At 46.3% G+C, this 26,797-nt stretch overlaps 1 protein-coding gene across 1 annotated transcript in view; it reads left to right on the forward strand.

Annotated features, from left to right (window-relative positions):
• Positions 1 to 26,797, forward strand: part of OVOL1 (ovo like transcriptional repressor 1) — a 280,841-nt gene that overhangs the window by 162,869 nt on the left and 91,175 nt on the right. Inside the window, exon 2 of the mRNA XM_040410178.1 lies at positions 22,536 to 22,708. Coding sequence (XP_040266112.1) covers positions 22,536 to 22,708 — 173 coding nt within the window. The remainder of the gene's footprint in view (positions 1 to 22,535; positions 22,709 to 26,797) is intronic.

Genomic DNA, 26,797 nt, shown 5'->3' on the forward strand with positions numbered 1-26,797 from the left:
AACCCTGCCCTCAGAGGAGCTGGCCGTGACACAGCTGCGTTGGCGACCTCTTGCTCCTCCTCTGCCTTCGCCTTGGGCTTCCACTTGTTCCCCTGTGACATTTGGGAATGCTCTCAGTAGCGCGTCTACCAATGTGCGCTTGTACTCGCGCATCTTCCTATCACGCTCCAGTGTAGGAAGTAAGGTGGGCACATTGTCTTTGTACCGTGGATCCAGCAGGGTGGCAACCCAGTAGTCCGCACACGTTAAAATGTGGGCAACTCTGCTGTCGTTGCGCAGGCACTGCAGCATGTAGTCGCTCATGTGTGCCAGGCTGCCCAGAGGTAAGGACAAGCTGTCCTCTGTGGGAGGCGTATCGTCATCGTCCTGCGTTTCCCCCCCAGCCACGCACCAGTGATGGGCCCGAGCTGCGTTGGGTGCCACCCGGCTGTGAACATGCTTCATCCTCATCCTCCTCCACCTCCTCCTCGTCCTCCAGTAGTGGGCCCTGGCTGGCCACAATTGTACCTGGCCTCTGCTGTTGCAAAAAACCTCCCTCTGAGTCACTTCGAAGAGACTGGCCTGAAAGTGCTAAAAATGACCCCTCTTCCTCCTCCTCCTCCTCCTGGGCCACCTTCCATCATCGCCCTAAGTGTTTTCTCAAGGAGACATAGAAGTGGTATTGTAACGCTGATAACGGCGTCATCGCCACTGGCCATGTTGTTGGAGTACTCTAAACAGCGCAACAGGGCACACAGGTCTCGCATGGAGACCCAGTCATTGGTGGTGAAGTGGTGCTGTTCCGCAGTGCGACTGACCCGTGCGTGCTGCAGCTGAAACTCCACTATGGCCTGCTGCTGCTCGCACAGTCTGTCCAGCATGTGCAAGGTGGAGTTCCACCTGGTGGGCACGTCGCATATGAGGCGGTGAGCGGGAAGGCCGAAGTTACGCTGTAGCGCAGACAGGCGAGCAGCGGCAGGATGAGAACGCCGGAAGCGCGCACAGACGGCCCGCACTTTATGCAGCAGCTCTGACATGTCGGGGTAGTTGTGAATGAACTTCTGCACCACCAAATTCAGCACATGCGCCAGGCAAGGGATGTGCGTCAAACCGGCTAGTCCCAGAGCTGCAACGAGATTTCGCCCATTATCGCACACCACCAGGCCGGGCTTGAGGCTCACCGGCAGCAACCACTCGTCGGTCTGTTGTTCTATATCCCGCCACAACTCCTGCGCGGTGTGGGGCCTGTCCCCCAAACATATGAGTTTCAGAATGGCCTGCTGACGTTTACCCCAGGCTGTGCTGAAGTTGGTGATGAAGGTGTGTGGCTGACTGGATGAGCAGGTGGGAGAAGAGGAGGAGGAAGCCGAGTAGGAGGAGGAGGCAACAGGAGGCAAAGAATGTTGCCCTGCGATCCTTGGCGGCGGAAGGACGTGCGCCAAACAGCTCTTCGCCTGGGGCCCAGCCGCCACTACATTTGCCCAGTGTGCAGTTAGGGAGATATAGCGTCCCTGCCCGTGCTTACTGGTCCACGTATCTGTGGTTAGGTGGACCTTGCCACAGATGGCGTTGCGCAGTGCACACTTGATTTTATCGGATACTTGGTTGTGCAGGGAAGGCACGGCTCTCTTGGAGAAGTAGTGGTGGCTGGGAACAACATACTGTGGGACAGCAAGCAACATGAGCTGTTTGAAGCTGTCTGTGTCCACCAGCCTGAATGACAGCATTTCATAGGCCAGTAGTTTAGAAATGCTGGCATTCAGGGCCAGGGATCGAGGGTGGCTAGGTGGGAATTTACGCTTTCTCTCAAATGATTGTGAGATGGAGAGCTGAACGCTGCCGTGTGACATGGTTGAGATGCTTGGTGAAGGAGGTGGTGGTGGTGTTGGTGGTACATCCTCTGTTTGCTGGGCGGCAGGTGCCAACGTTCCTCCAGAGGCGGAGGAAGAGGCCGAGGCGGCAGCAGCAGAAGAGGTAGCAGGAGGAGCCTGAGTGAGTTCCTTGTTTTTAAGGTGTTTACTCCACTGCAGTTCATGCTTTGCATGCAGGTGCCTGGTCATGCAGGTTGTGCTAAGATTCAGAACGTTAATGCCTCGCTTCAGGCTCTGATGGCACAGCGTGCAAACCACTCGGGTCTTGTCGTCAGCACATTGTTTGAAGAACTGCCACGCCAGGGAACTCCTTGAAGCTGCCTTTGGGGTGCTGGGTCCCAGATGGCGGTGGCCAGTAGCAGACGGACTCTCTTGGCGGCCGGTGTTCTGCTTTTGCCCACTGCTCCCTCTTTTGCTATGCTGTTGGCTCGGTCTCACCACTGCCTCTTCCTCCGAATTCTGAAAGTCAGTGGCACAACCTTCATTCCATGTGGGGTCTAGGACCTCATCGTCCCCTGCATCGTCTTCCACCCAGTCTTCCTCCCTGACCTCCTGTTCAGTCTGCACACTGCAGAAAGACGCAGCAGTTGGCACCTGTGTTTCGTCATCATCAGAGACGTGCTGAGGTGGTATTCCCATGTCCTCATCAGGAAACATAAGTGGTTGTGCGTTAGTGCATTCTATCTCTTCCACCCCTGGGGAAGGGCTAGGTGGATGCCCTTGGGAAACCCTGCCAGCAGAGTCTTCAAACAGCATAAAAGACTGCTGCATAACTTGAGGCTCAGACAGTTTCCCTGATATGCATGGGGGTGATGTGACAGACTGATGGGCTTGGTTTTCATGCGCCATCTGTGCGCTTTCTGCAGAAGACTGGGTGGGAGATAATGTGAACGTGCTGGATCCACTGTCGGCCACCCAATTGACTAATGCCTGTACCTGCTCAGGCCTTACCATCCTTAGAACGGCATTGGGCCCCACCAAATATCGCCGTAAATTCTGCTGGCTACTGGGACCTGAGGTAGTTGGTTCACTAGGACGTGTGGCTGTGGCAGAACGGCCACGTCCTCTCCCAGCACCAGAGGGTCCACTAACACCACCACGACCATGTCCGCGTCCGCGTCCCTTACTAGATGTTTTCCTCATTGTTACCGTTCACCACAATAATAAAAAAATTATTTGGCCCAATGTATTGAATTCAAATTCAGGCCTTTTTTTACAGGCACCTAACACCATCTGGCTATCTATTTAGGTACCGTATTACACTAATACAGGCACAACAGTAATGACAGATTGAGCTGAATATAAATTGTAGGCCTAGTATTTAGGCGCTGGGTGACAGGTATACGTTTACGGACAGAATTAAACTTGGAAATGCACGGTAGCGTGTGAAGTTATTGAGGATGACACTATCCGCACCTTCAATCTAATATACCCTTTTATGGATCAATTTAAACTTGGCCTGATACAGCAGAAAAAAAAATATTTAGGGGGATGCTAAGTTGGGAATTGTATTCAACCCAGAACAAAAACTGTGCTTTGGCGGACACTAAATAAATTGACCAGCCTCAGCAATAAACACAGATTGAGCTGAATATAAATTTTAGGCCTATTATTTAGGCGCTGGGTGACAGGCATACGTTTATGGACAGAATTATTTAAACTTGGAAATGCACGGTAGCGTGTGAAGTTATTGAGGATGACACTATCCGCACCTTCAATCTAATATACCCTTTTATGGATCAATTTAAACTTGGCCTGATACAGCAGAAAAAAAATATTTAGGGGATTGCTAAGTTGGGAATTGTATTCAACCCAGAACAAAAACTGTATTACAATTGGCTAGTCACAGCTGAAACACCAGATTTAGGGTACTGCTCTTTTGGCCAATTGTATTTTACCCCTCAATAAAATAGCAAGCACAGCCAAGCCCCTGATGTAGGATATGGCAAAAAAATAACCACACTATTGATGGTTAAATGGACTTGGTGGCAGCTTGTGCTGGCGCACCACAAGACACAAAATGGCCGCCGATCACCCAAGAAAAAAGTGACATAAAAATGCTCTGGGCAGCCTAAAAACAGTGAGCAATTAAATAGCAGCGGTTCAATGATCCACAGTTGTAGATCGATCACTGAATTAAGTGTTTTTGCTGAGTAAATCCCTGCCTAATCTCTCCCTAACAGCAGCAGCTGCAACCTCTCCCTACACTGATCATAGCAGAGTGACGTGCGGCGCTACGTGACTCCAGCTTAAAAAGAGGCTGGGTCACATGCTGCACTGGCCAATCACAGCCATGCCAATAGTAGGCATGGCTGTGATGGCCTCTTGGGGCAAGTAGTATGACGCTTGTTGATTGGCTGCTTTGCAGCCTTTCAAAAAGCGCCAAGAAAGCGCCGAACACCGAACCCGGACTTTTATGAAAATGTTCGGGTCCGTGTCACGGACACCCCAAAATTCGGTACGAACCCAAACTATACAGTTTGGGTTCGCTCATCCCTATTCACCATACTTTCTGCAGAAGATCAATCTGTCCCTGATGTTTTTTTTGGAGAGAAGTGGCTTCTTTGCTGGCCTTCTTGACACCAGGCCATCTTCCAAAAGTCTTTGCCTCACTGTGCATGCAGATGCTCTCACACCTGCCTGCTGCCATTCCTGAGCAAGCTCTGCACTGGTGGCACTCCAATCCCGCAGCTGAATCCTCTTTAGGAGACGATCCTGGCGCTTCCTGGACTTTCTTGGACGCCCTGAAGCCTTCTTAACAAGAATTGAACCTCTTTCCTTGAAGTTCTTGATGATCCTATAAATTGTTGATTGAGGTGCAATCTTAGTAGCCACAATATCCTTGCCTGTGAAGCCATTTTTATGCAACGCAATGATGGCTGCACACGTTTCTTTGCAGGTCACCATGGTTAACAATGGAAGAACAATGATTTCAAGCATCACCCTCCTTTTAACATGTCAAGTCTGCCATTTTAAACCAATCAGCCTGACATAATGATCTCCAGCCTTGTGCTCGTCAACATTCTCACCTGAGTTAACAAGACGATTACTGAAATGATCTCAGTAGGTCCTTGCAATGAAATGCAGTGGAAACTTTTTTGGGGGATTAAGTTAATTTTAATGGCAAAGAAGGACTATGCAATTCATCTGATCACTCTTCATAACATTCTGGAGTATATGCAAATTGCTATTATAAAAACTTAAGCAGTAACTTTTCCAATTTCCAATATTTATCTAATTCTCAAAACTTTTGGCCACGACTGTACTAACCTTTTATGTGGCACAGTATCAAAAGCTTTGGAAAAGTCAAGATATTTGACATCTTATAACAATCTTGTAACATAGTTTATAAGGCTGAAAAAGACCTACTCACAGAAATTGATTAGATTTGTCTGACAAGACCGATCCCTCAAAAACCTGCACTGATACGACGTTATACTATTATTTTCATTGATTGTCGATTGCAAAGTGTCGTGGGAGGATGTGATGTCAGAGGCTGAGCTTCATTGTTCGGGCCCTGGTCGGGAGAGCTTACAATCTAGGAGATAGGGGTCATACATGAGGCATAAGAGATTGTATTGTACAATGGCCCAGCCATCTTTTATATAGTATAGGGAAATACATATACAGTCAGGTCCATAAATATTGGGACATTGACACAATTCTAACATTTTTGGCTCTATACACCACCACAATGGATTTGAAATGACACGAACAAGATGTGCTTTAACTGCAGACTGTCAGCTTTAATTTGAGGGTATTGACATCCAAATCAGGTGAACAGTGTAGGAATTACAACAGTTTGCATATGTGCCTCCCACTTGTTAAGGAACCAAAAGTAATGGGATAATTGGCTTCTCAGCTGTTCCATGGCCAGGTGTGTGTTATTCCCTCATTATCCCAATTACAATGAGCAGATAAAAGGTCCAGAGTTCATTTCAAGTGTGCTATTTGCATTTGGAATCTGTTGCTGTCAACTCTCAAGATGAGATCCAAAGAGCTGTCACTTTCAGTGAAGCAAGCCATCATTAGGCTGAAAAAAAAGAATTCTTTCCCTGGTGAAGAAAACACCCTTCACAACAGTTGGCCAGATCAAGAACACTCTCCAGGAGATAGGTATATGTGTGTCAAAGTCAACAATCAAGAGAAGACTTCACCAGAGTGAATACAGAGGGTTCACCAGAGTAAATACAGAGGGTTCACCACAAGATGTAAACCATTGGTGAGCCTCAAAAACAGGAAGGCCAGATTAGAATTTGCCAAACGACATCTAAAAAAGCCTTCACAGTTCTGGAACAACATCCTATGGACAGATGAGACCAAGATCAACTTGTACCAGAGTGATGGGAAGAGAACAGTATGGAGGAGGAAAGGAACTGCTCATGATCCTAAGCATACCACCTCATCAGTGAAGCATGGTGGTGGTAGTGTCATTGCGTGGGCATGTATGGCTACCAGTGGAACTGGCTCTCTAGTATTTATTGATGATGTGACTGCTGACAAAAGCAGCAGGATGAATTCTGAAGTGTTTCAGGCAATATTATCTGCTGATATTCAGCCAAATGCTTCAGAACTCATTGGACGGCGCTTCACAGTGCAGATGGACAATGACCCAAAGCATACTGCAAACGCAACCAAAGAGGTTTTTTAAGGGAAAGAAGTGGAATGTTATGCAATGGCCAGGTCAATCACCTGACCTGAATCCGATTGAGCATGCATTTCTCTTGCTGAAGACAAAACTGAAGGGAAAATGCCCCAAGAACAAGCAGGAACTGAAGACAGTTGCAGTAGAGGCCTGGCAGAGCATCACCAGGGATGAAACCCAGCGTCTGGTGATGTCTGTTCGTTCCAGACTTCAGGCTGTAATTGACTGCAAAGGATTTTCAACCAAGTATTAAAAAGTGAAAGTTTGATTTATAATTATTATTCTGTCCCATTACTTTTGGTTCCTTAACAAGTGGGAGGCACATATGCAAACTGTTGTAATTCCTACACCGTTCACCTGATTTGGATGGAAATACCCTCAAATTAAAGCTCACAGTCTGCAGTTATAGCACATCTTGTTCGTTTCATTTCAAATCCATTGTGGTGGTGTATAGAGCCAAAAATTTAATAATTGTGTCGATATCCCAATATTTATGGACCTGACTGTAAGTGTGGCAGGCGCAGCACTATGAAGGGGCTTTTGCGCTGTGGCATTAGAAGAATTTTGGTATCTCTGACTTTTAGCCTAACCAGACTGTCTATTACTCTGTAATTCCTCTAGCGTCGTTCTATGGAAACAGTAGGTTTAAAGAGCACACCAAATGCTTGAAATAACTTCTTTATTAACTTCAACTTTTCTTCATATAACACTGCCGCCTCTGCAGCAGATAGTCCATGTACATAACACGTGTTGAAAATATATCACAAAATGGTGGTATGATTAAAATGGTGGTTCAACTGTTCAATCTTGTCATTCAACATAAAATTGTGGATATAGTAGTCTCTTGAGTATCTGTACTCTCGCTTCAAGTTATTTAAGCACTTTATGATCTCTCTGAGAGGTATATCTGAGGTCTAACTAATATTTCTGCTTGCTCAACTTGGTTTGCAGTTTGCAGTATGCAATTGCTTATGATCTGGTATAAGCAGTTTACAGTTTGTATGCAATTTGTATATGCAATTGTATTTGCAATTGTATTTGGTGCAACTGTAAGTAAACACATATATAACTCGTTCAGTATACAGTTCTAATCACACTAACAATATGAACATTATATAACTGCAAAGAAAAAGGGGGTCAGTCAGCACATCCCAAAGCGCAGGGGCACGTTGCTATGGCTGAGAACAACACTGTAAAACAAAACATGCAATGCAACAGCTCTCTGCAAACTAAATAAAGTACAAAATTGCATAATAATTGCAAGTGCTATACTAATAATTTAGAGATGCTTGGCAAATCATTTTGTACAAAATTATCTGAGCCCGTCTGCCGCTCGTCAAGGCGATCTCTGTAAGACGGGTTCCTAACACTAAATTCTACCTGTTATGTGCCATGACGGCTACCATATAATTCAGCGAGTGTAGGTTCCACATGCATGCTGGGCCTGCATTAATTCCTGTCATCCTGTCCATTACATTATATAACCTATAATACCTATTTTGGCATCTTGTTCCCATAAAACTCAGCTCTCAGTGGAGTGAATGTCTCTTCAGCTCCTGTCTCTGGTGAATAATGATTCCAGCAGCTCCTGCTAGGGGAATTCCCAGACAGACTGTCAGTTAGGCTGACTGTGATTGGTGAAAACTTTTGCAGTGTGAGAAGCTGGCTGGGATTGGTCTAGACTTCTGCCTAGCAACAACAGATTAACACTATACTTTCTGTTGTTTCTGCTGTGTCACTGAGCTTACCTTTCATTACAAAATGAATCTTAAAGGCATATTATCTTTTTCTGCTTCTGTAAACACAAAATATAACAGCTATATGACATCCAAAACATGATGTCACAGTAAATAACTCTGCTTTTGTCTTTAACACATAAACATAGGAACTGTATTAAGGCTATTATCAGGTTTAGCTGTATACACATATAAGGCTATACTAGCAACCTAGGACAGGTCTTAGCTGGTCAGCTACAATAAGGCTGTGTGAGCCGACACCAGGCAATACAAATATTAAATGCATAGGAATGTATGGAGTATAAGGGCTATGATTGGATGAGGGGAACATTTTCTAGGGGATAGTATAGAAGGGGGCACAAAATGCTGTAAATCTTCCTAAAGAGATGTGTTTTTAGGGCATGCTTGAAACTGAGAATGTTAAGAATGGTCACAAGGAATTTAACAAAAATGAATCCGTAAAACAAACCTGAATCTTTTCAAGTTCGCGTTTGATGAATCCAGTTAAATGTGACGCAGCACCATTTTACTGCACATGTTGGACAGTGCAGTAGCACAATCAGTGGGGCAGCAGGCAGGGAGGTGCCCTTGTAGGAGGAGCAGAACATTATTTTGCATTGAACTGCTGATCAGGGTGGATCGGTATATTCAGGGTTTGACAGAAAACAATCTTATACAGAGTCACAAACAAGACTATTCTAGTGTTACAGGGACAGTGTAGGAACAGAATATAAATAAATAATTGTATAAAACAGGGAGGATTTTGATTAGGGAAAGCTTTGAGGGGATGATGGGCGGAAGGGTTGTTCAAAATCAAAACTAAATACCTAGGCCTTATCCACCCAGAGCCAGAATGTGGGTAGTAGTGAGTACCAGCTATACGGCCTGAAGTAGTAGTACTAGTAGACCACAGTTATCCCTGGCTTTGGAGAGGCGTAACATTATCATTGAGGAGAAAGAGGATGAGATCATGGATTGGATTTCCCACTCCTCCTCTCAGTTACAGAAGGATGACACAGAGGTCAATTCTGAGTCTGACACCATGCCTTGGAGCTAGGGGTCACAAAATTCCTCCTGCTCCTCCTCCTTGCAACCCCAGAGAAACGTTTTAGTGTTTGTCCTCTCTATATTCACTGTCCCTTCGTAGTGGGCCACCATTCTTGGCACGCAAGCAGCAAACATCCCACTGGCTGTCTCCCAGAAACTCCAACTGGACACAGTGGTCATTGACAAAGGCTGCACCATAGTGCTGAACATGGTGGAAATAACATATGCTACATGCAACTCCGTGCAACTCTTTTTTTTTTTTTTAAGTACTCTGACTTGCATAAGATGCTGGCAATGTTTAGGAGACTGTCCTTGCATTTCAGCCATTCGTATGTGGCATGGAACGCTCTCCTGAAACTGCAGCAACAGAGTGGTCTATCATTACACTGCATAATTTGCAGTGTTCTAACTTGCTGGAATTCCCTTTTGCACATACTAGAGCTGTGATGGCTAACCTCTGGCATTCCAGCTTTGATAAAAGTACAACTCTCAGAACTCCATAGAAATGAATGGAGCATGCTGGGAGTCGAAGTTTCATCACAGCTGGAGTGCCCAAGGTTAGCCATCACTGTGCTAGAGCATCTGTACGAGCAGCTTAAAGTCGTGAATGATTTTGGCATGCAGCAGACCACCTCAGCAGGGAGCATGTGTTGTTGTGAATAGAGATGAGTAATATTAAAAAAAAAATCGATTCTCAGAATTTTCTGGGAAAAATTTGGTTTGATCCGAATATATCTGTGGCGAATTACGTTAAAAAGCTGCTATTTCCTGGATGCTGAGAGCCTTTATAGTGGTGTAGAACACTGTGCCTTGTAGTAACATGCATAGGGAGTCTGCTGTGGTAGTGAAATAATACTGTTTGTCCGTATGACATGCAGATGATAGGCATTGCTCTTAGAATCTCTGCACACTTCACTTATTAGGGCAGTCATGGGGCCAAAATTCACTGAATAACTCAAGTATGAACTCAGCCTTACAAGTCGATGTTAGCTTCGCCAGCTGATTCCACATAGATGTCTACAGAACCTGTTCTATTAAACGCGTATATAGAAGTAAAGCCCCCCCCGGAAAAAGTGGAGAGGGTGTCAGCAGTAACTTTGTGTTGATGTCACTGATTAATTTGCCCTTCCTCTGATCCGTCAGAACAATAACCACAAAAAAATGTATCCTGTCTGTGGACCATACGCCTTCACTCGGTCAGCATTTGCTCAATAATCCATCAGTATTGCTAATGCCAAAAAAAAACAGGAGTGGATGTAAAACAGAGGTGATACGTGAATGAAATATTTGCATGTCTTTTGTGTTTTGTACCCACTTCTGCTTTTGGCTACCAAATCATAAGCCAATTCTGATGGGACCATACAGGTCTTACAGCTGCTAGAAAGACAGGATCCGTTGTGCATCTAATTTTTCCTTCCTTCTGACAGGTCAGAAGAAAGGTCAAATAAATCATGATGTCAGCCAGGCCGAAAGGCAAAATAGTGGCCCAGTCATGAAATGGGGAGGATGGGAACAGCATAGGAAGTCCACAGAGTGGACCTATGACAGACTGTGGAGGTGGCGGCAGCAGCATCAGGAGGAGGCCACAGAGTGGCACAATGATAGAGTGTGGAGATGGCAGCACCATGAGGAGACCGCAGTGGCAAAGTGACATAGTGTAGAGATGGCAGCAGCAGGATACCACAGAGTGGCAAGGTGAAATAGTGTGGAAATGGCAGCAGCAGGAGGATACCACAGAGTGGCAAGGTGACATAGTATGGAGATGTCAGCAGGAGGATACCACAGAGTGGGAAGGTGACATAATGTGATATGGCAGTAGCAGCATCAGGATACCACAGAGTGGCAATGTGACATAGTGTGGAGATGGCAGTAGCAGCAGCAGCATCAGGATACCACATAGTGGCAAGGTGATATAGTGTGGAGATGTCAGCAGCAGGAAGATACCACAGAGTGGCAAGGTAACATAGTGTGGAGATGGCAGCAGCATCAAGAGACCACAGAGTGGCAAGGTGACATAGTGTGAATATGGCAACAGCAGGAGGAGGATACCACAGAGTGGCAAGGTGACATAGTGTGGAAATGGCAGCAGCAGCATCAGGATATCACAGAGTGGCAAGGTGACATAGTATGGAGATGGCAGCAGCAGCTGCATCAGGAGACCACAAAGTGACCTGGTAGCAGAGTGGGGCGGTGGGTGGCAATACCAGTACCCGCTGACGAAGGTGGGTTAAAGAAGGAGCCCTTGGCATTAGATGTGTGGCATCAGGCGGGTTGCAGCATCAGAGTAGTAGCTGAGGCAGGTAGTCAGAAGAAACCAGTCTCTTATCAAAGTGCTGGTGTGGCACCATGGATGATCTAGTCTGATGCATCAGGAATTGGTGGTTGAAAATCCTGCTGATCCACGCCTGATTCATCTTGACAAAGGTCAGTCTCTCCACATTTTGGGTGGACAGGCGAGTTCTCCTTGGGGTAACTATGGCCCCACCGCACTAAACACCCACTCTGATGCCACACTACTGGCCGGGCAGGACAGCTTTTCCAGGGCAAACTCTGCTAGTTGCGGCCACAAATCCAGTTTGGCTGCCCAGTAGTGCAGCGGATCTTCAATGTGGGTTGGCAGGGTGCTATCCAAGTATGCCACCACCTGCTGGTTCAGGTCCTGATCCAGGTCTACCTGCTGCTTCTGCTGCTGGTAAGTAGTTTCTTCACTATGCGGGTGAAGAAAGCTACTCATCAGCGACTGTAGACTCAGGCTGCTGCTGATGGAGCTCGTAATGCTCCTGCCACCCCACCCCTCCCCAGAAGCCATAGCAGTGGAATGTGAGCGCAGAGGGCCCTTCCTGTTCAGACCTGCAAGAGGATGGACGATGGGGCAGATAGGCAGCGGCCAAATGACTACATAGGATGTCTCTGTAGTAGTTCAGTTTGTTCTCCCTCTCAGTGGGTGTAAAAAAGGCCCCCATTCTGGACCGGTAGCGAGGATCCAACAAGGTTGAGAGCCCGAAGTCATCCCTATTCCGAATGGTGACAATTCGACTGTGACTGCGCAAGCAAGTGAGCTACACATTTCTTATGCTCCAATGTCCTCCTCCCCTTCTTCCAGTTCAGCCCCTACAGGGCTCGTGTGGCCATGAGATCTAGGCACCAAGTGTCCAGTCCCCTGACCAGCCACTATTACCAGCATCTGTTCCATGAAATAAAGCAGTGGAATGACGTCATTCAGCCCGTAGTCCTGGCGACTGACAAATAACGCAGCGTCCTCAAAGGGCCTGAGCAAACGACAGGTGCCATGCATGAGCTGCCACTGGCTGACATCGAAGTTACACAGGGGAGCACTCCTATTCGCTTGCATCATCAAGAAATCGTTGATGGCCTTTCTCTGTTCGTATAGTCGGTCAAACATATGGAGGGTGGAATTCCTATGGGTAATAACATTGCATATCAGCCTATGTTGGGAGATGCTGTTCTGCCGCTGCAGCTTAAGGAGGGTGTGCTTTGCTGTGTACGAGTGGCTGAAGTGCATGCAAAGTTTCCTGGACATTTTTAGGATGTCTTGTAGATTGGTGGAAGACTTCAGGAACCGCTTGACAACCAGATTGAACACGTGTGCCATGCAGGGCAACACAATATGTTCTTCCCGTTGTCGGTCACCATGGTTCCGAGTTGTCAGGGAGAAAGCCAGGAATCGATTTCTTGACGAAGGATATGGAGCAGTTCCTCCCCTGTGTGACTCAGTTCGCCCAGGGAAACGAGGGGCAGAGCAGCGTGACACTGCCATGCCCTGCACATGTGGTATGCTTGAGGGGCACTGTGACTTGTTCCTGCAGTGGAGGCTGAGGACATGGTGGAGGATGAGGTGGCCGAGGCGGACATTGTTGCAGGACCAACGTGGAGGCGGAAGCGGCGTGACCTGGCCAAGTTGCTGGTGTGGCTGTGCAGGAACCACATTCACCCAGTGGTCCCTGACCGTAGTTACAGCTCAACACGTCGGCGCTGCCGTGCACTTTGGCAGACACTGACAGGCTCAAGGACTGGCCCACCTTCTGTTCTACATATTTGTGCAGGGCTGGTACTGCCTTTTTGGCAAAGAAATTACAGCTTGGGACTCTCCACCTAGGCTCGGCACAAGCGATCAGTTCTCTGAAAGGTGCAGAGATCGGCTTCATCATCATTGAGTAGTGATTGCACGTCACTGATGTCCTCCTCAACGGTGTCTGGGTCAGGAGCCTGACCGCTCGCAACACCACCTTCCACGCCACTCTCCTCATGACTACTTGCCCACCTAGCGGAGGAAGCGGCGGATGTCTCCTCCACATCTTGGCTGGGCAGTAGCTGCTGACTGTCCTCTAGTAGCTCTTCCTCGCTGAAAAGTGGAGCTGAGTCTACAGCATATAATACTTCTCGCGGTGAGGGAACAGAAAAGGACAGAGGCAGGTTGAGGACAGGTGAGGGCACAGGGCCTGCTCCCAGGCCATGCCAATTAAGGGTTGTGTCTGACGAACCCACGAACTGTTGGCTGGGGGTGTTTGATGTCACTTGGGATGAAGTGGATGACAGAGTTAACCAATCAAGAACCGCTGGCTTGCTGGTCAAGACACAACCGCTAGATGACCCCGGGAGCCATGCCCCCTTACTCTGCTGTGACCTCTGCCTGCGCCAGAAACATTTAGGCCTCTTCCCCTGCTGTGCATGGCCTGGAACTTCTCTGTCTAATATAATTTTAGCTGAACTAAGTAAATTAAAAGCAAATTAAAACACCCGTAAAAGCCACAAATATATATTTCTTTCTGTATTGAAATAGGCCACTAAATGCTTTCGCCACAAATAACTGCAACAGTGAAGTGTGTATATATTTTTCTTTCTGTACTGAAATAGGCCACTAAACGCTTTCACCACAAATAAGTGCACCAGTGAAGTGCATATATTTTTTTCTTTTTTGAATGAAATAGGCCACTAAATGCTTTTGCCACAAATAAGTGCACCAGTGAAGTGCGTATATGTTTTTCTTTCTGTACAATTTCAACACATAACTGCAGAAGTGAACTGAGAAAATATTTTTTTTTTTGTACTGAAATTAGCCAGTATCTGCTTTTAGCAGAAATAAATGCACCAGTGAAGTGCGTATATTTTTTTTTGTTTTTGTACACTGAACAATTTCACCACATATAACTGCAGAAGTGAAATGTGTATATATTTTTCCTTTTTGTACTGAATTAGTCCACTAAACTACAGTACAGACCAAAAGTTTGGACACACCTTTTCATTTAAAGAGTTTTCTTTATTTTCATGACTATGAAGGCATCAAAACTATGAATTAACACATGTGGAATTATATACATAACAAACAAGTGTGAAACAACTGAAAATATGTCATATTCTAGGTTCTTCAAAGTAGCCACCTTTTGCTTTGATTACTGCTTTGCACACTCTTGGCATTTTCTTGATGAGCTTCAAGAGGTAGTCCCCTGAAGTGGTCTTCCAACAGTCTTGAAGGAGTTCCCAGAGATGCTTAGCACTTGTTGGCCCTTTTGCCTTCACTCTGCGGTCCAGCTCACCCCAAACCATCTCGATTGGGTTCAGGTCCGGTGACTGTGGAGGCCAGGTCATCTGGCGCAGCACCCCATCACTCTCCCTCATGGTCAAATAGCCCTTACTTTCAAAGTTTTCCCAATTTTTCGGCTGACTGACTGACCTTCATTTCTTAAAGTAATGATGGCCACTCGTTTTTCTTTACTTAGCTGCTTTTTTCTTGCCATAATACCAATTCTAACAGTCTATTCAGTAGGACTATCAGTTGTGTATCCACCTGACTTCTCCTCAACGCAACTGATGGTCTCAACCCCATTTATAAGGCAAGAAATCCCACTTATTAAACCTGACAGGGCACACCTGTGAAGTGAAAACCATTTCAGGGGACTACCTCTTGAAGCTCATCAAGAGAATGCCAAGAGTGTGCAAAGCAGTAATCAAAGCAAAAGGTGGCTACTTTGAAGAACCTAGAATATGACATATTTTCAGTTGTTTCACACTTGTTTGTTATGAATATAATTCCACATGTGTTAATTCATAGTTTTGATGCCTTCAGTGTGAATCTACAATTTTCATAGTCATGAAAATAAAGAAAACTCTTTGAATGAGAAGGTGTGTCCAAACTTTTGGTCTGTACTGTATTTCTATACAAATATCTGCAGTAGTAAAATGCGTATATATATATATATTTTGTTTTCCACAGATATAAGTCACTAAAGACTTTTCAACATAGCACTTGCACCCCAAAAAAAGAACAAATTGCTGGAATGCTGTGTAATGGCTATTTGGATCCCCAAATAATGTTTCCCTGCACTTATAAAGCTCTTTGTTTTTTTCACAATGAGGTTTTTCTAGCACTGTTCCTAGCGACTTCAGACGTCTCTCCCTGCACTAAGATGGTGTGAAATGATTCCTCCCTATCCTTTCCCTGCACTTATAAATAATTTTTTCAGGGTTTTTTTTCACAATGAGGTTTTTCCTATTGCTGTCCCTAGCACCGTCTCACGTGCACTCTGAACGCTGGAAAATGTCTGACTCTAAGATGGCCGCCGTATTTATAGGGCTGTGACTTCACAGGGCTGACTGGCTGCTGATTGGCTGCATGCATGCATATCAAACTGGGTGATCCCGCCTTCCCAGAGTTCCTTGCCCCATGTCCTCAGTCCTCACACGTGTAACCGCCATTTTAGGAAAAATTGAGATTCGTTACCACAAAACGCCAAAAAATTCGCAATTAAATTTTTCCTGAAATTTGGATGGAATTCCACTTCGTCAGCTTCGATTCGCTCATCTCTAGTTGTGAGTCAGGCAGTGAAAGCTCATCTGAGCCCCCTGTCACATGCTGAAGCCTTTGGAAGAGGCCACAAAATTTGTCAGTGGGGACAACTGTGACTTGAACAATCTCATCACCCTGATATTTATCTTAGAACAGACACTCACACTCATACAGCTAGGAACAACGATGGAAGAAGAAAAGCTAAAGCATCAGATTATTTTATTACCCCTACAGTGCCCCCAACCGTGATAATGCTACCCAAGAGTGCCCCATTAGTAGAAGAGCCCTCCAGTATTAATAATAGCCTCACAGAGCCCCCAGTACAAATAAGGATCCCTATTGTTCCCCTAGTGGTAATAAAGCTATCTACAGACCCCTCAGTAGTAATAACGCCGCTCATAGTACTCTTAGTAGAAATAAGGTGGATCTATGAGTCCCTCCTATAGAGCCTTCAGTAGTAATAAGAACGCCTATAATGTCCCCTGGATTAGCAGTGCCCCCTGTTGTTATATTCCCGCCTCCACCATACAGTCCCATGTAAATAACATCACACCATCTCTCCTGCCCCCTCTAAAATACAGTCCTATGTAAATAACATCACTCCCCTCCCTTCACCCCCTCCAACATACAGTCCATGTAAATAACACTATTTTCCTCCCCCGCCATACAGTCCCATGTAAATAACATCACTCTCTATCTACAGCCCCCTGCAAAATACAGTCCCATGTAAATAACATCACCTCCTCCCCAGCCGCCTTCAACATACAGTCCCAAGTAAATAATATCACCCCCTCCCCAGACGCCTCCAACATGCATTCCCGTGTAAACATCACCCACTCAACATTCAGTTCCATGTAAATATCATTCCCTCCCACTAGCCACCTTCAACATACAGTCCCACGTAAATAACATCGCCCCCTGAACATTCAGTCCCAGGTAAATAACATTACTCCCTCCCACAGCCGCCATCAACATACAGTCCCAGGTAAATAACATCACTGACTCCCCCATCCCCCTCTGACATACAGTCCCATGTAAATAACATGCCCCAGCCCCCTCCAACATACAGTCCCATGTAAATAAAATAATCCCCTACCACAGCTGCCTTCAACATACAGTCCCATGTAAATAACATCACCCTGCCCCAGCCCCCTCCAACATACCGTCCTATGTAAATAACATCACTCCCTCCTACAGCCACTATCAAAATATAGTCCCATGTAAATAACATGACCCCCTCCCCAGCCACCTCGAACACACAGTTCCATGTAAATAACATCCTACCCTTCAGCCCTAACATGCAATCCCAGTTAAATAACCACAACTCCCAGCATTGCTCTGCCTCTCCCTTCACTTACCTGTCCTGATGTAGCAGACATCACCTCAGCTTCTTCTCCTGTTCACTGCCGCCCCCTCCTGCACTGGTCACATGATGGTGACATCCTCACAGATCCTTCTCAACCACTGACTGTTTTACTGACTGTTTTACTGGTCACATGACCTGTGATGTCACCACAGGTCCTTCAGCTCTTCCACCGCATTAGATTCAATTGTATTGCCGTCCTGTGGATGGCAATACAGTTGTATCTAGCAGGCAGCAGGACATTCGGGGCCTGGGACAAGACATCAGGGGTCCAGGCCCCGAATGTTTTTGTGTCAGTAACCCAGACACAAAATATATATTCAATTCAAAAATATATATCCAAAAACATATCTTTATTGAAATCGATAAAATAAATAAATAGATTCATAAATTGGCAAAGACAAACACAACCACATGGAGAGTGCACAAAACACGTCGGGACATCCAGTTATAGCATTACAAGTAGTGGAAAAGTGGGATGAGGACACAATTATTAATAAATACAAAATCAAACCATGTGGCTCCCCCACCTAGATAAAAAAAAAACATGATTCACAACATATACACAATACAGACACGGCTAGTGGCACCTCCAAGAGACCCTGACGCGTGTTTTGCGTCAGCCTCCTGGTTAATTAAAATGTTCTTATTTGCTGTATTTTATTGCTCGATAGTATTGTATGGATAGGTCTGGGTTAACAATCCTGACTCTATAACTTTAAGATACTAGGAGATGGACCTGGGTTCAGCCCTAGTCAGAGGAGAGAGCCTACCTGTGCTACTAAAGGCCACATGTCTGCTCGCTCCCCAGGACTCGTGCCACAAGCCTCAAGCAGTGGTGGTGGCTCTGGCTGCAATACGTATTCACAATGGCAATCCTCACACTTAGACCCCTTTCACACAGGCGAGTATTCCGCGCGGATGCGATGCGTGAGTTGAACGCATTGCACCCGCACTGAATACTGACCCATTTTTCACGCAACGCAGGCCCCATAGAAGTGAATGGGGTTGCGTGAAAATCGCAAGCATCCGCAAGCAAGTGTGGATGCGGTGCGATTTTCACGCACGGTTGCTAGGAGACGATCGGGATGGAGACCCGATCATTATTATTTTCCCTTATAACATGGTTATAAGGGAAAATAATAGCATTCTGAATACAGAATGCATAGTAAAATAGCGCTGGTGTCACGGCTGTATGTGAGCAACAAGAGCATACACAGTAAATGGAGCTACTGACCGGACCCAAACTAGGGAGGATAAAGGGTGACCCCTGTCAGACCCTCAAAGCTCTCCCTATGCTGCTAAAGCACATGCCCGGATCCAAATGGTGGAACGAGGCATGCCCACGTACCTAAGACTGATGACCACTGTAACCCCTACAATAGTGGAAGGGGCACGGCCACCGGTGCCCTGCTCAGTATATGGAGGGAACCGTGGTCGCCTCAGATCCAGTCATAAAATAAACAGATACACTACAATGTCTGCACACTTAGCTGAAGGAGCTGCAGCAGCAGAGAAGACGGATCCAAAGACAGCTGGCAATATCCGGGGTACTTGCTGCAGCAGAACACAGGTCCAGTGAAATGATAGCTTACAAGTGAAGATACTCAAGCAAGAGCTACAACTCAAATGAGAAATATAATCCACACCCTACAAAAGGAGGAGGGGTGATTTAAAGGCAGGGAAATCAAACGCAGGAGGAACAGCTGGGAGGAAGGAAACAGAAAGTAAAAACCTCATCACAGGGGCGGAGAAACAGAGCAGTGAGAACTCCTCCAAGCTCTAGTAGTGACATCATCACAGGGGTGGAGAAACAGAGCTGTGAGAACGTCTCAAAGCTCTGGTAGTGACAGCTGGAGGGGTTAAAAAAATAATAATAATTTAATCCACTTGATTGCAGAGACGGCATCTCCTTCTTAGCTGTGTGGAGCAACAGGACCTGTGGTGATGTCACTCCGGTCATCACATGGTCCATCACATGATCCATCACCATGGTAAAAGATCATGTGATGGATCATGTGATGACCGGAGTGACGTCACCACAGGTCCAGTTGCTCCACACAGCTAAGATGAAGACAGAAGGAGATGCCGGCTCCGCGATCAAGTGGATTAAGGTGAGTTAATTAATTTTTATTTTATTTTTTAACCCCTCCATCGCTATTTTACTATAAATTCTGTATTCAGAATGCTATTATTTTCCCTTATAACCATGTTATAAGGGAAAATAATGCAATCTACAGAACACCGATCCCAAGCCCGAACTTCTGTGAAGAAGTTCGGGTTTGGGTACCAAACTTGCGCGATTTTTCTCACGCGAGTGCAAAGCGCATTACAATATTTTGCACTCGCGCGGGTGTTCGCGCGCGTGTTCCCGCAACGCACCCGCACATTTTCCTGCAACGCCCGTGTGAATGAGGTTTAGGCCTTAGGCCTCTTTCACACGGGCGTCATGTTTTTGGGGGCCGGATGCGTTCAGGGTGCATTCTGAGAAACTCGCACTATTTTGCAAGCAAGTTCAGTCAGTTTTGTCTGCGATTGCGTTCAGTTGTTCAGTTTTTTTCCGCGCGGGTGCACTGCGTTTTGATGCGTTTTTCACTCGCGTGATAAAAAACTGAAGGTTTACAAACAACATCTCTTAGCAGCCATCACTGAAAAACACATCGCACCCACACTTACTTGCGGATGCAATGCGTTTTTCACGCACCCCCATTCACTTCTATGGGGCCAGGACTGCGTGAAAAACGCAGAATATAGAACATGCTGCGAATTTTACGCAACGCAGAACTGATACGTGAAAAACAACGCTCATGTACACAGACTCATTTAAATGAATGGGTCAGGATTCAGTGCGGGTGCTATGCGTTCACGTCACGCATTGCACCCGCGCGGAAAACTCGCTCGTGTGAAAGGGGCCTTAGGGTCCATTCACACGTCCGTAGTGTATTGCAGATCCGCAATACACCCGGCCGGCACCACAATAGAACTGCCTATTTTTCGGGGCTGCGCTCCAGAAACGCAGATCTGTCCGCATCCATTCCTGCCCCATAGAGAATGAATGGGTCCGCACCCGTTCCGGATAATTGTGGAACGGGTGCGGACACATTCTACGGATGTGTGAATGGACCCTTATGCTCCCTAGGGCCAGGACAGGGCTTAGGAGGGCACACCCTTTTTTCTTTTGGGGCACACCCTGATGTTGGGGCTCCTGTCTGGTGGTAGCTGGGGTGCCCTTGATGTTAACATTTTGTATGGGTGTAAGGCAGAGCATGTAGCTGCAGTGGTTGGTGAATGATGCTGGAGTGAGTAACCAGGCCAGATGTAGAAAATACATGTCTCTCTTTACTAAAGAAAGTGCAGAATGGGAGTTGTAGTACATCCAATGGTATCAAAACACTGTTCCAAACAATTCACGGTGCAAAGGATAAGGACTGTAGTATAGATGAAGGTGCAAAGAATAAAAACAAAGCAACTGTAGTATAGATGAAGGTGCAAAGAATAAAAACAAAGCAAGGATAAGAACTGTAGTACTTTCCCCTCTGTCTCTCCAAAGTCTCTATCTGTAGAATCTATGGCTGGTAATATTACTCTTACTCGTGGCTGTAATTGCCAACTGAGGGGTACAGTATTAAGATAGTGTCCAAGTGTGAAAAGTGTTTTAGCAATATCCCTGTCACTGCAGTAAAGTCTCAGTTGGCCTTGGGCCTCATGCACACGACCGTGGTGTGTTTTGCGGTCCGCTAATCGCGGATCCGCAAAACACGGATGGCGTCCGTGCGCGTTCCGCAATTTGCGGAACGGCACGGACAGCCTTCAATATAAATGCCTATTCTTGTCCACAAAGCGCGGACAAGAATAGGACATGTTATATTTTTTTAGCGGGGCCACGGAACGGAGCAACGGATGCGGACAGCACACAGAGTGCTGTCCGCATCTTTTGCGGCCCCATTGAAGTGAAAGGGTCCACATCCGTGCCACCAAAACGGCGACTCGGATGCGGACCAAAACAACGGCCGTGTGCATGAGGCCTTAAACAACAAATACCTTCTGGACCTTCACGGTTCTTTCCTTCCTCTGGATCTTTCTAAAGTACTTTTGGAAAGCAATTACTTTCTTGCTCAAAGTGCTTCAGAGAAAGAAAGAAAAAGAAGGAAGAATAGAATGTCCAGAACCTGCAAGGCCATGAATTTGAGTCAGTCAGCAAGATACTGTCTTTGTTTAAGGCTGATAAAGACATTGCTGCTGTGAGAGGGAATATTATCAGCGCACACTTTCACACTTTGAGATGGTTTGTCCAGCTGTATTCTAATTCTGTACCCCTCACCCTGGGAATTACAGAACCTGTTTCAAATTCAGTTGAATGCCTACGGTTTTGCAGGGAGACTTTAGAAGGACAGAGAGAAGGAGTACCACAGCCCTCTTCATTTCTACTATCATCCATACATTGCTATTGGGAAAGAATAGCACTCTGAACTGCTGTTGGAACTGCGTCTTGATGCTGTTGGATGTACTGCTACTTATATTCTGTGCGTTAGTAAAGAGAGATCTATTTATTTGCACCAACACCATTTGCCCGTGACTGCACCTCATCTACACTCCTGCTTTTCACCCTGCAAAAAAACACAACTCCAAGGACACCCAAATTATCCTTATGCAGGAGCCCCAACATCAAGGTGTGCCCAAGGGAAGAAAGGGTGCGCACACCTGTCACTACACGGCCCTAGGGGGAAATTGGTGGAAGGATTGCCACTGTGATCCATGTGTCAGAGCTACTACCACTCCCATGCTCCACTCGCTCCTCCTAGGTTGCCACTGCTCATATAACACATGTATGGTCTGTGTCCGATAGAGAAAGAAGTGTTCTTTGTGAGTGGCTGTTTGCTCTGGCTCATAAACATGGGGCACAAACACAGGAACCTCCTCTATTATGTTCACGTTCCTTAATAAGACATATGGAAATTGGAGGTCTTTATGAGAAAACACTTTTACAAACTCACAGTTACTGTTATACCTAACCTCCATTATGTTATTTATTAGAATATTTGTGTAATGCACAATTTCTAAACCTGACTGTCTGTTTATCCCAAAACAGTTACTTTAGAATATGTCCCCCAGAAAGATGTTGGACCTCAGTATGATAATGATGTGGCTCTGGATCTATCTCTTCCTCACCTGCGTTGTGTAGCAAACCCTTCATCCCATCAAGGGACACAGAGGAACACAAGCCAATCTTCTCATGCTCAACAGCTGAGACTTTCACTTCAGGTATCTACTAACTAAATATATTAATTATCTCAAACTAATTCCTAGTTATATATAAAAAAAGAAAAGAAAAGAAATGAATCGCACATCAAGCTGCTATGCTTTGATCTAATGCCTGCTACTTTACCAGAAAACAGCACTAAATAGTGCATGTGTACTGTCTCCTATGCTACATGCTAAATGAGGCATTAGTGTACATTTTGATCAAAAGGCATAAGCCCACTCACCACGCCAAGGTTGCCTCTATGAGTGGGTCCTACTCCAAAATTGGCACGGCGCTGCACAGCGACCACCGACGTTGTGGCCCCAATCTGGCAGGCGGCGGGACCCAGCAGTCAAACAGCACCCTTTGCTGCCCGACTAGACCATACATATTTTCCATTTTAATCCATTTTTTCCAGTGACAAAGCAAGGGTTAACAGCCAAAAAAAACTCTATATTTATCGCCCTGATTCTGTAGTTTGCAGAAACACCCCATATGTGTAGGGGGAAAGGTGCGCCGTGTGGTTTTTGGAAGGCAGATTTTGCTGGACTGGTTGCTCTATATTACATTTTTGTGATGCAAGGTTACCAAAAATAGAAATTCTGAAAATTCATCTCCCTTTCCCATAAACTGTTGAGGAACACCTAAAGGGTTAATAAAGTTTGTAAAATCAGTTTTGAATACGTTGAGGGGTGTAGTTTCTTAGATGGGGTCACTTTTTTGGAGTTTCTACTCTAGGGGTGCATCAGGGGTTCTTCTAATGGGACATGGTGTAAAAAAAAAAGGCCATCAAAATCTGCCTTCCAGAAACCATACAGTGTTCCTTTCCTTCTGCGCCCTGCCGTTTGGTCATACAGCAGTTTACGACCACATATGGGGTGTTTCTGTAAACTGCAGAATCAGGGTAATAAATATTAAGTTTTGTTTGGCTGTTAACCCTTGCTTTGTTACTGGAGAAAACTGAATAAAATGGAAAATTTGCCAAAAAATAGCTGTTTTGGCACAGTTTTTATTTTATTTTTTTGACCGTGTTCATCTGAGGGGTTAGGTCATGGGGTATTTTTATAGAGCGGATTCTTATGGACGCGGCGAAACCTAATATGTCTACTTTTTTATTTATTTTAGTTTTACAAAATAATATAAAAGTGTCTCAAGTCTGAGAACCATAGTTTTTTTTCAATTGTCAGTGGCTAAATGGAATTTAAATTGGGGAAGGGGATTATAAATTTAGTACTTCATGGAAGTGTGGTACTCCCTAAAGCAACCAATAATGCAGAGGCCCGGATGATCGGGGAACGTGTCACACTGAGTGGTGGTGTCCTTTCGTATCCCCCTCCTGTGACACACTCTGCACCTTTTTTGGCTCCGTCCCTTCTTTCCAGTATGGGGGACCACACCTGGAAAGTATTGGCCAGGGGCGCCTCCAGTTCCCGAGGTACTCCGGCCTGCTCTTTCCCGGTCAGAAAAGATCAGGGCCTTGAGGACTGCCTCATAGAACTGGAGGAATTTCCCTGTGTTGCCAGCGCTCCGGGACAGCACAAAAGAGTTGTACATGGCAACCTGTACCAAGTAGACCGCAACTTTTTGTACCATGCCCGGGTTTTGCGCATAGCATTATATGGCTTGAGGACTTGATCAGAGAGATCAACTCCTCCCATATACCGATTGTAGTCGACGATACAATTGGGCTTGAGGACTGTTGCCGCGGTACCTCGCAGAGGGACAGGGGTGATGCTGTTACCGTGAATTGTGGGCAGTACAAGGACATCCCTCTTGTCCTTATATCTGACCAGCAACAGGTTTCCACTGGTAAGGGCACGGGTCTCACCCCTGGGGGTAGGTACCTGGAGGGGGTGGGTAGGGAGGCCGTGTAGATTTTTCCGCACGGTCCCACAAGCGGACTTGGATCTGGCAGCGAGGGACTGGAACAAGGGGATACTAGTATAAAAGTTAACCACGTACAGGTGGTACCCCTTATCTAGCAGTGGGTGCATAAGGTCCCACACAAGTTTACCGCTAACACCCAGAGTGGGGGGACATTCTGGGGGTTCAATACGGGAATCTCGCCCCTCGTACACACTAAACTTGTAAGTGTACCCTGAGGTACTCTCACAAAGTTTGTACAGCTTCATCCCATACCTCGCCCGCTTAGAGTTAACATACTTGCGGAAAATGAGTCTCCCCTTGAAAGCAATGAGAGACTCATCAACCGTGACCTCCCTTCCAGGTACATAGGCCTCCAAATATTTGGCCCCAAAGTGATCGATGACCGGCCTAATTTTGTACAGGCGCATAGGCAGGATCACCTTAAGGGGGACATGCTGCATTATCTGCATAATGCAGGCATTTCCGGATGGCCTCAAACCGGGTACGTGTCATGGCCGTACTTTAAAGTGGGGTCTGGTAGAGGACGTCCCCACTTCAGTAATGCCTGACACTGTTTTTTTTTTACTAGGCCCATGTGCTGCACGAGGCCCCAAAACGTTCTCATCTCGGCTGCACTGACCGGAGTCCAGCCACCGACCCTAGCCAAAAAGGAGCCCGGGTGTTGAGCAATGAACTGTTGGGTGAACACGTTCGTTTGCTCCACCATCAGATTCACTAAGTGGTCACTGAAAAAAAGACTAAAATAGTCATATTCAGTAAAGCCCACTGTGGGAATCTGGATTCCTGGTTGGCCAACAAAATCAGGAATCACAGGCTCAAAATGCTCTGGGGTACACCATGCAAGTTCACCGGTAGGGGGCTCCAGTGGACTTAACTGGTGGGCCGGAAAACTAGTACGAGCCCCAGAGCTGCTCGTACTAGTGTGGGCCACAGATTCCCTGGCATGGCGGTCCCCTTGCTCCCCCGCCTTGGGGGCTCATCATCATCGCTAGATGATGAGGCGGAAGCGGATGACAAAAGGAAAGTGGGGTCATCCTCGTCCACACTGGGGCTCTCGGAGTCGAAGGCAAGCTGGGCGTATGCCTCCTCGGCCGAGAACATCCGGTGGGCCATAGGGGAGTGTGTGTGTGCGTGTGTAGAAATCTTTATTTAGTGTGCGTGTGTGTGGGGGCACGGGTGTTCGCGTACCTAAAACTAAATGAAAAAAATAAAATAAAAAATGAGTGCCGGCCACAGTCAGCGTAGGTAGAAAAATAAAATAAAAATGCTTGCGCCCCAAAAAATGTGTGTGGGGGGGGGGCAAGCTGCAGCACCCCTGGGGGGGTCTAGGGACACACAGCTATGCTGTGGACCCCAGACACCCGATTAGGGTGATGCAACAATCAAACTTTTTTTTTTCCTAAACTTTCCCTGAATATCCCTGCCTAACCTAACCTGTCCCTAACCTTTCCCTAAGTACCTTTTAGTGCCAGATGGCACTGTGGAGGGTCAGAAGGGGGTGCTGGGCACAGATGGGGGGTTGCTGGGCACAGATCCGATGCAGGCTCCTCGCTCCTGGACACAGAAAGGAGGAGGAGAGGAGAGCTGCATCAAGTTAAACCTCCCGCCTGCCCGTGCAGCCAATCAGAAGCGATCCTGAGAGGTGATGTCACCCAACTCTGGCCTCGTGATCCTTGTTTCACAGGCGGCACCGCGTCCCCCAAAGTTCAGGCTATAACCTAGCCTCGTGGCCCCTCACCCAACCCGGCTGAGACCACTCACACAGAGCCTCTGCTCCAGGATCACACACACTTCCACCAGACTGACATACTGGGAGGCGCTTTATGCCTGCCTGCTTACAGCAGGCCTCACCTGCGATCACCTCAGGTAGAAGGGAATACCCATGCCGGAAGGGTGTGAATTGGCAGATCCCACTGCCAAGCCTTCCCGCCAATCCAATTAACCACCTCAGCCCCCAGTGCTTAAACACCCTGAAAGACCAGGCCACTTTTTACACTTCTGACCTACACTACTTTCACCATTTATTGCTCGGTCATACAACTTACCACCCAAATGAATTTTACCTCCTTTTCTTCTCACTAATAGAGCTTTCATTTGGTGGTATTTCATTGCTGCTGCCATTTTTACTTTTTTTGGTATTAATCGAAATTTAACGATTTTTTTTGCAAAAAAATGACATTTTTCACTTTCAGTTGTAAAATTTTGCAAAAAAAACAAGATCC

Source organism: Bufo bufo, chromosome 10 (assembly GCF_905171765.1).
Source record: "Bufo bufo chromosome 10, aBufBuf1.1, whole genome shotgun sequence".
Taxonomy (NCBI): domain Eukaryota; kingdom Metazoa; phylum Chordata; class Amphibia; order Anura; family Bufonidae; genus Bufo; species Bufo bufo.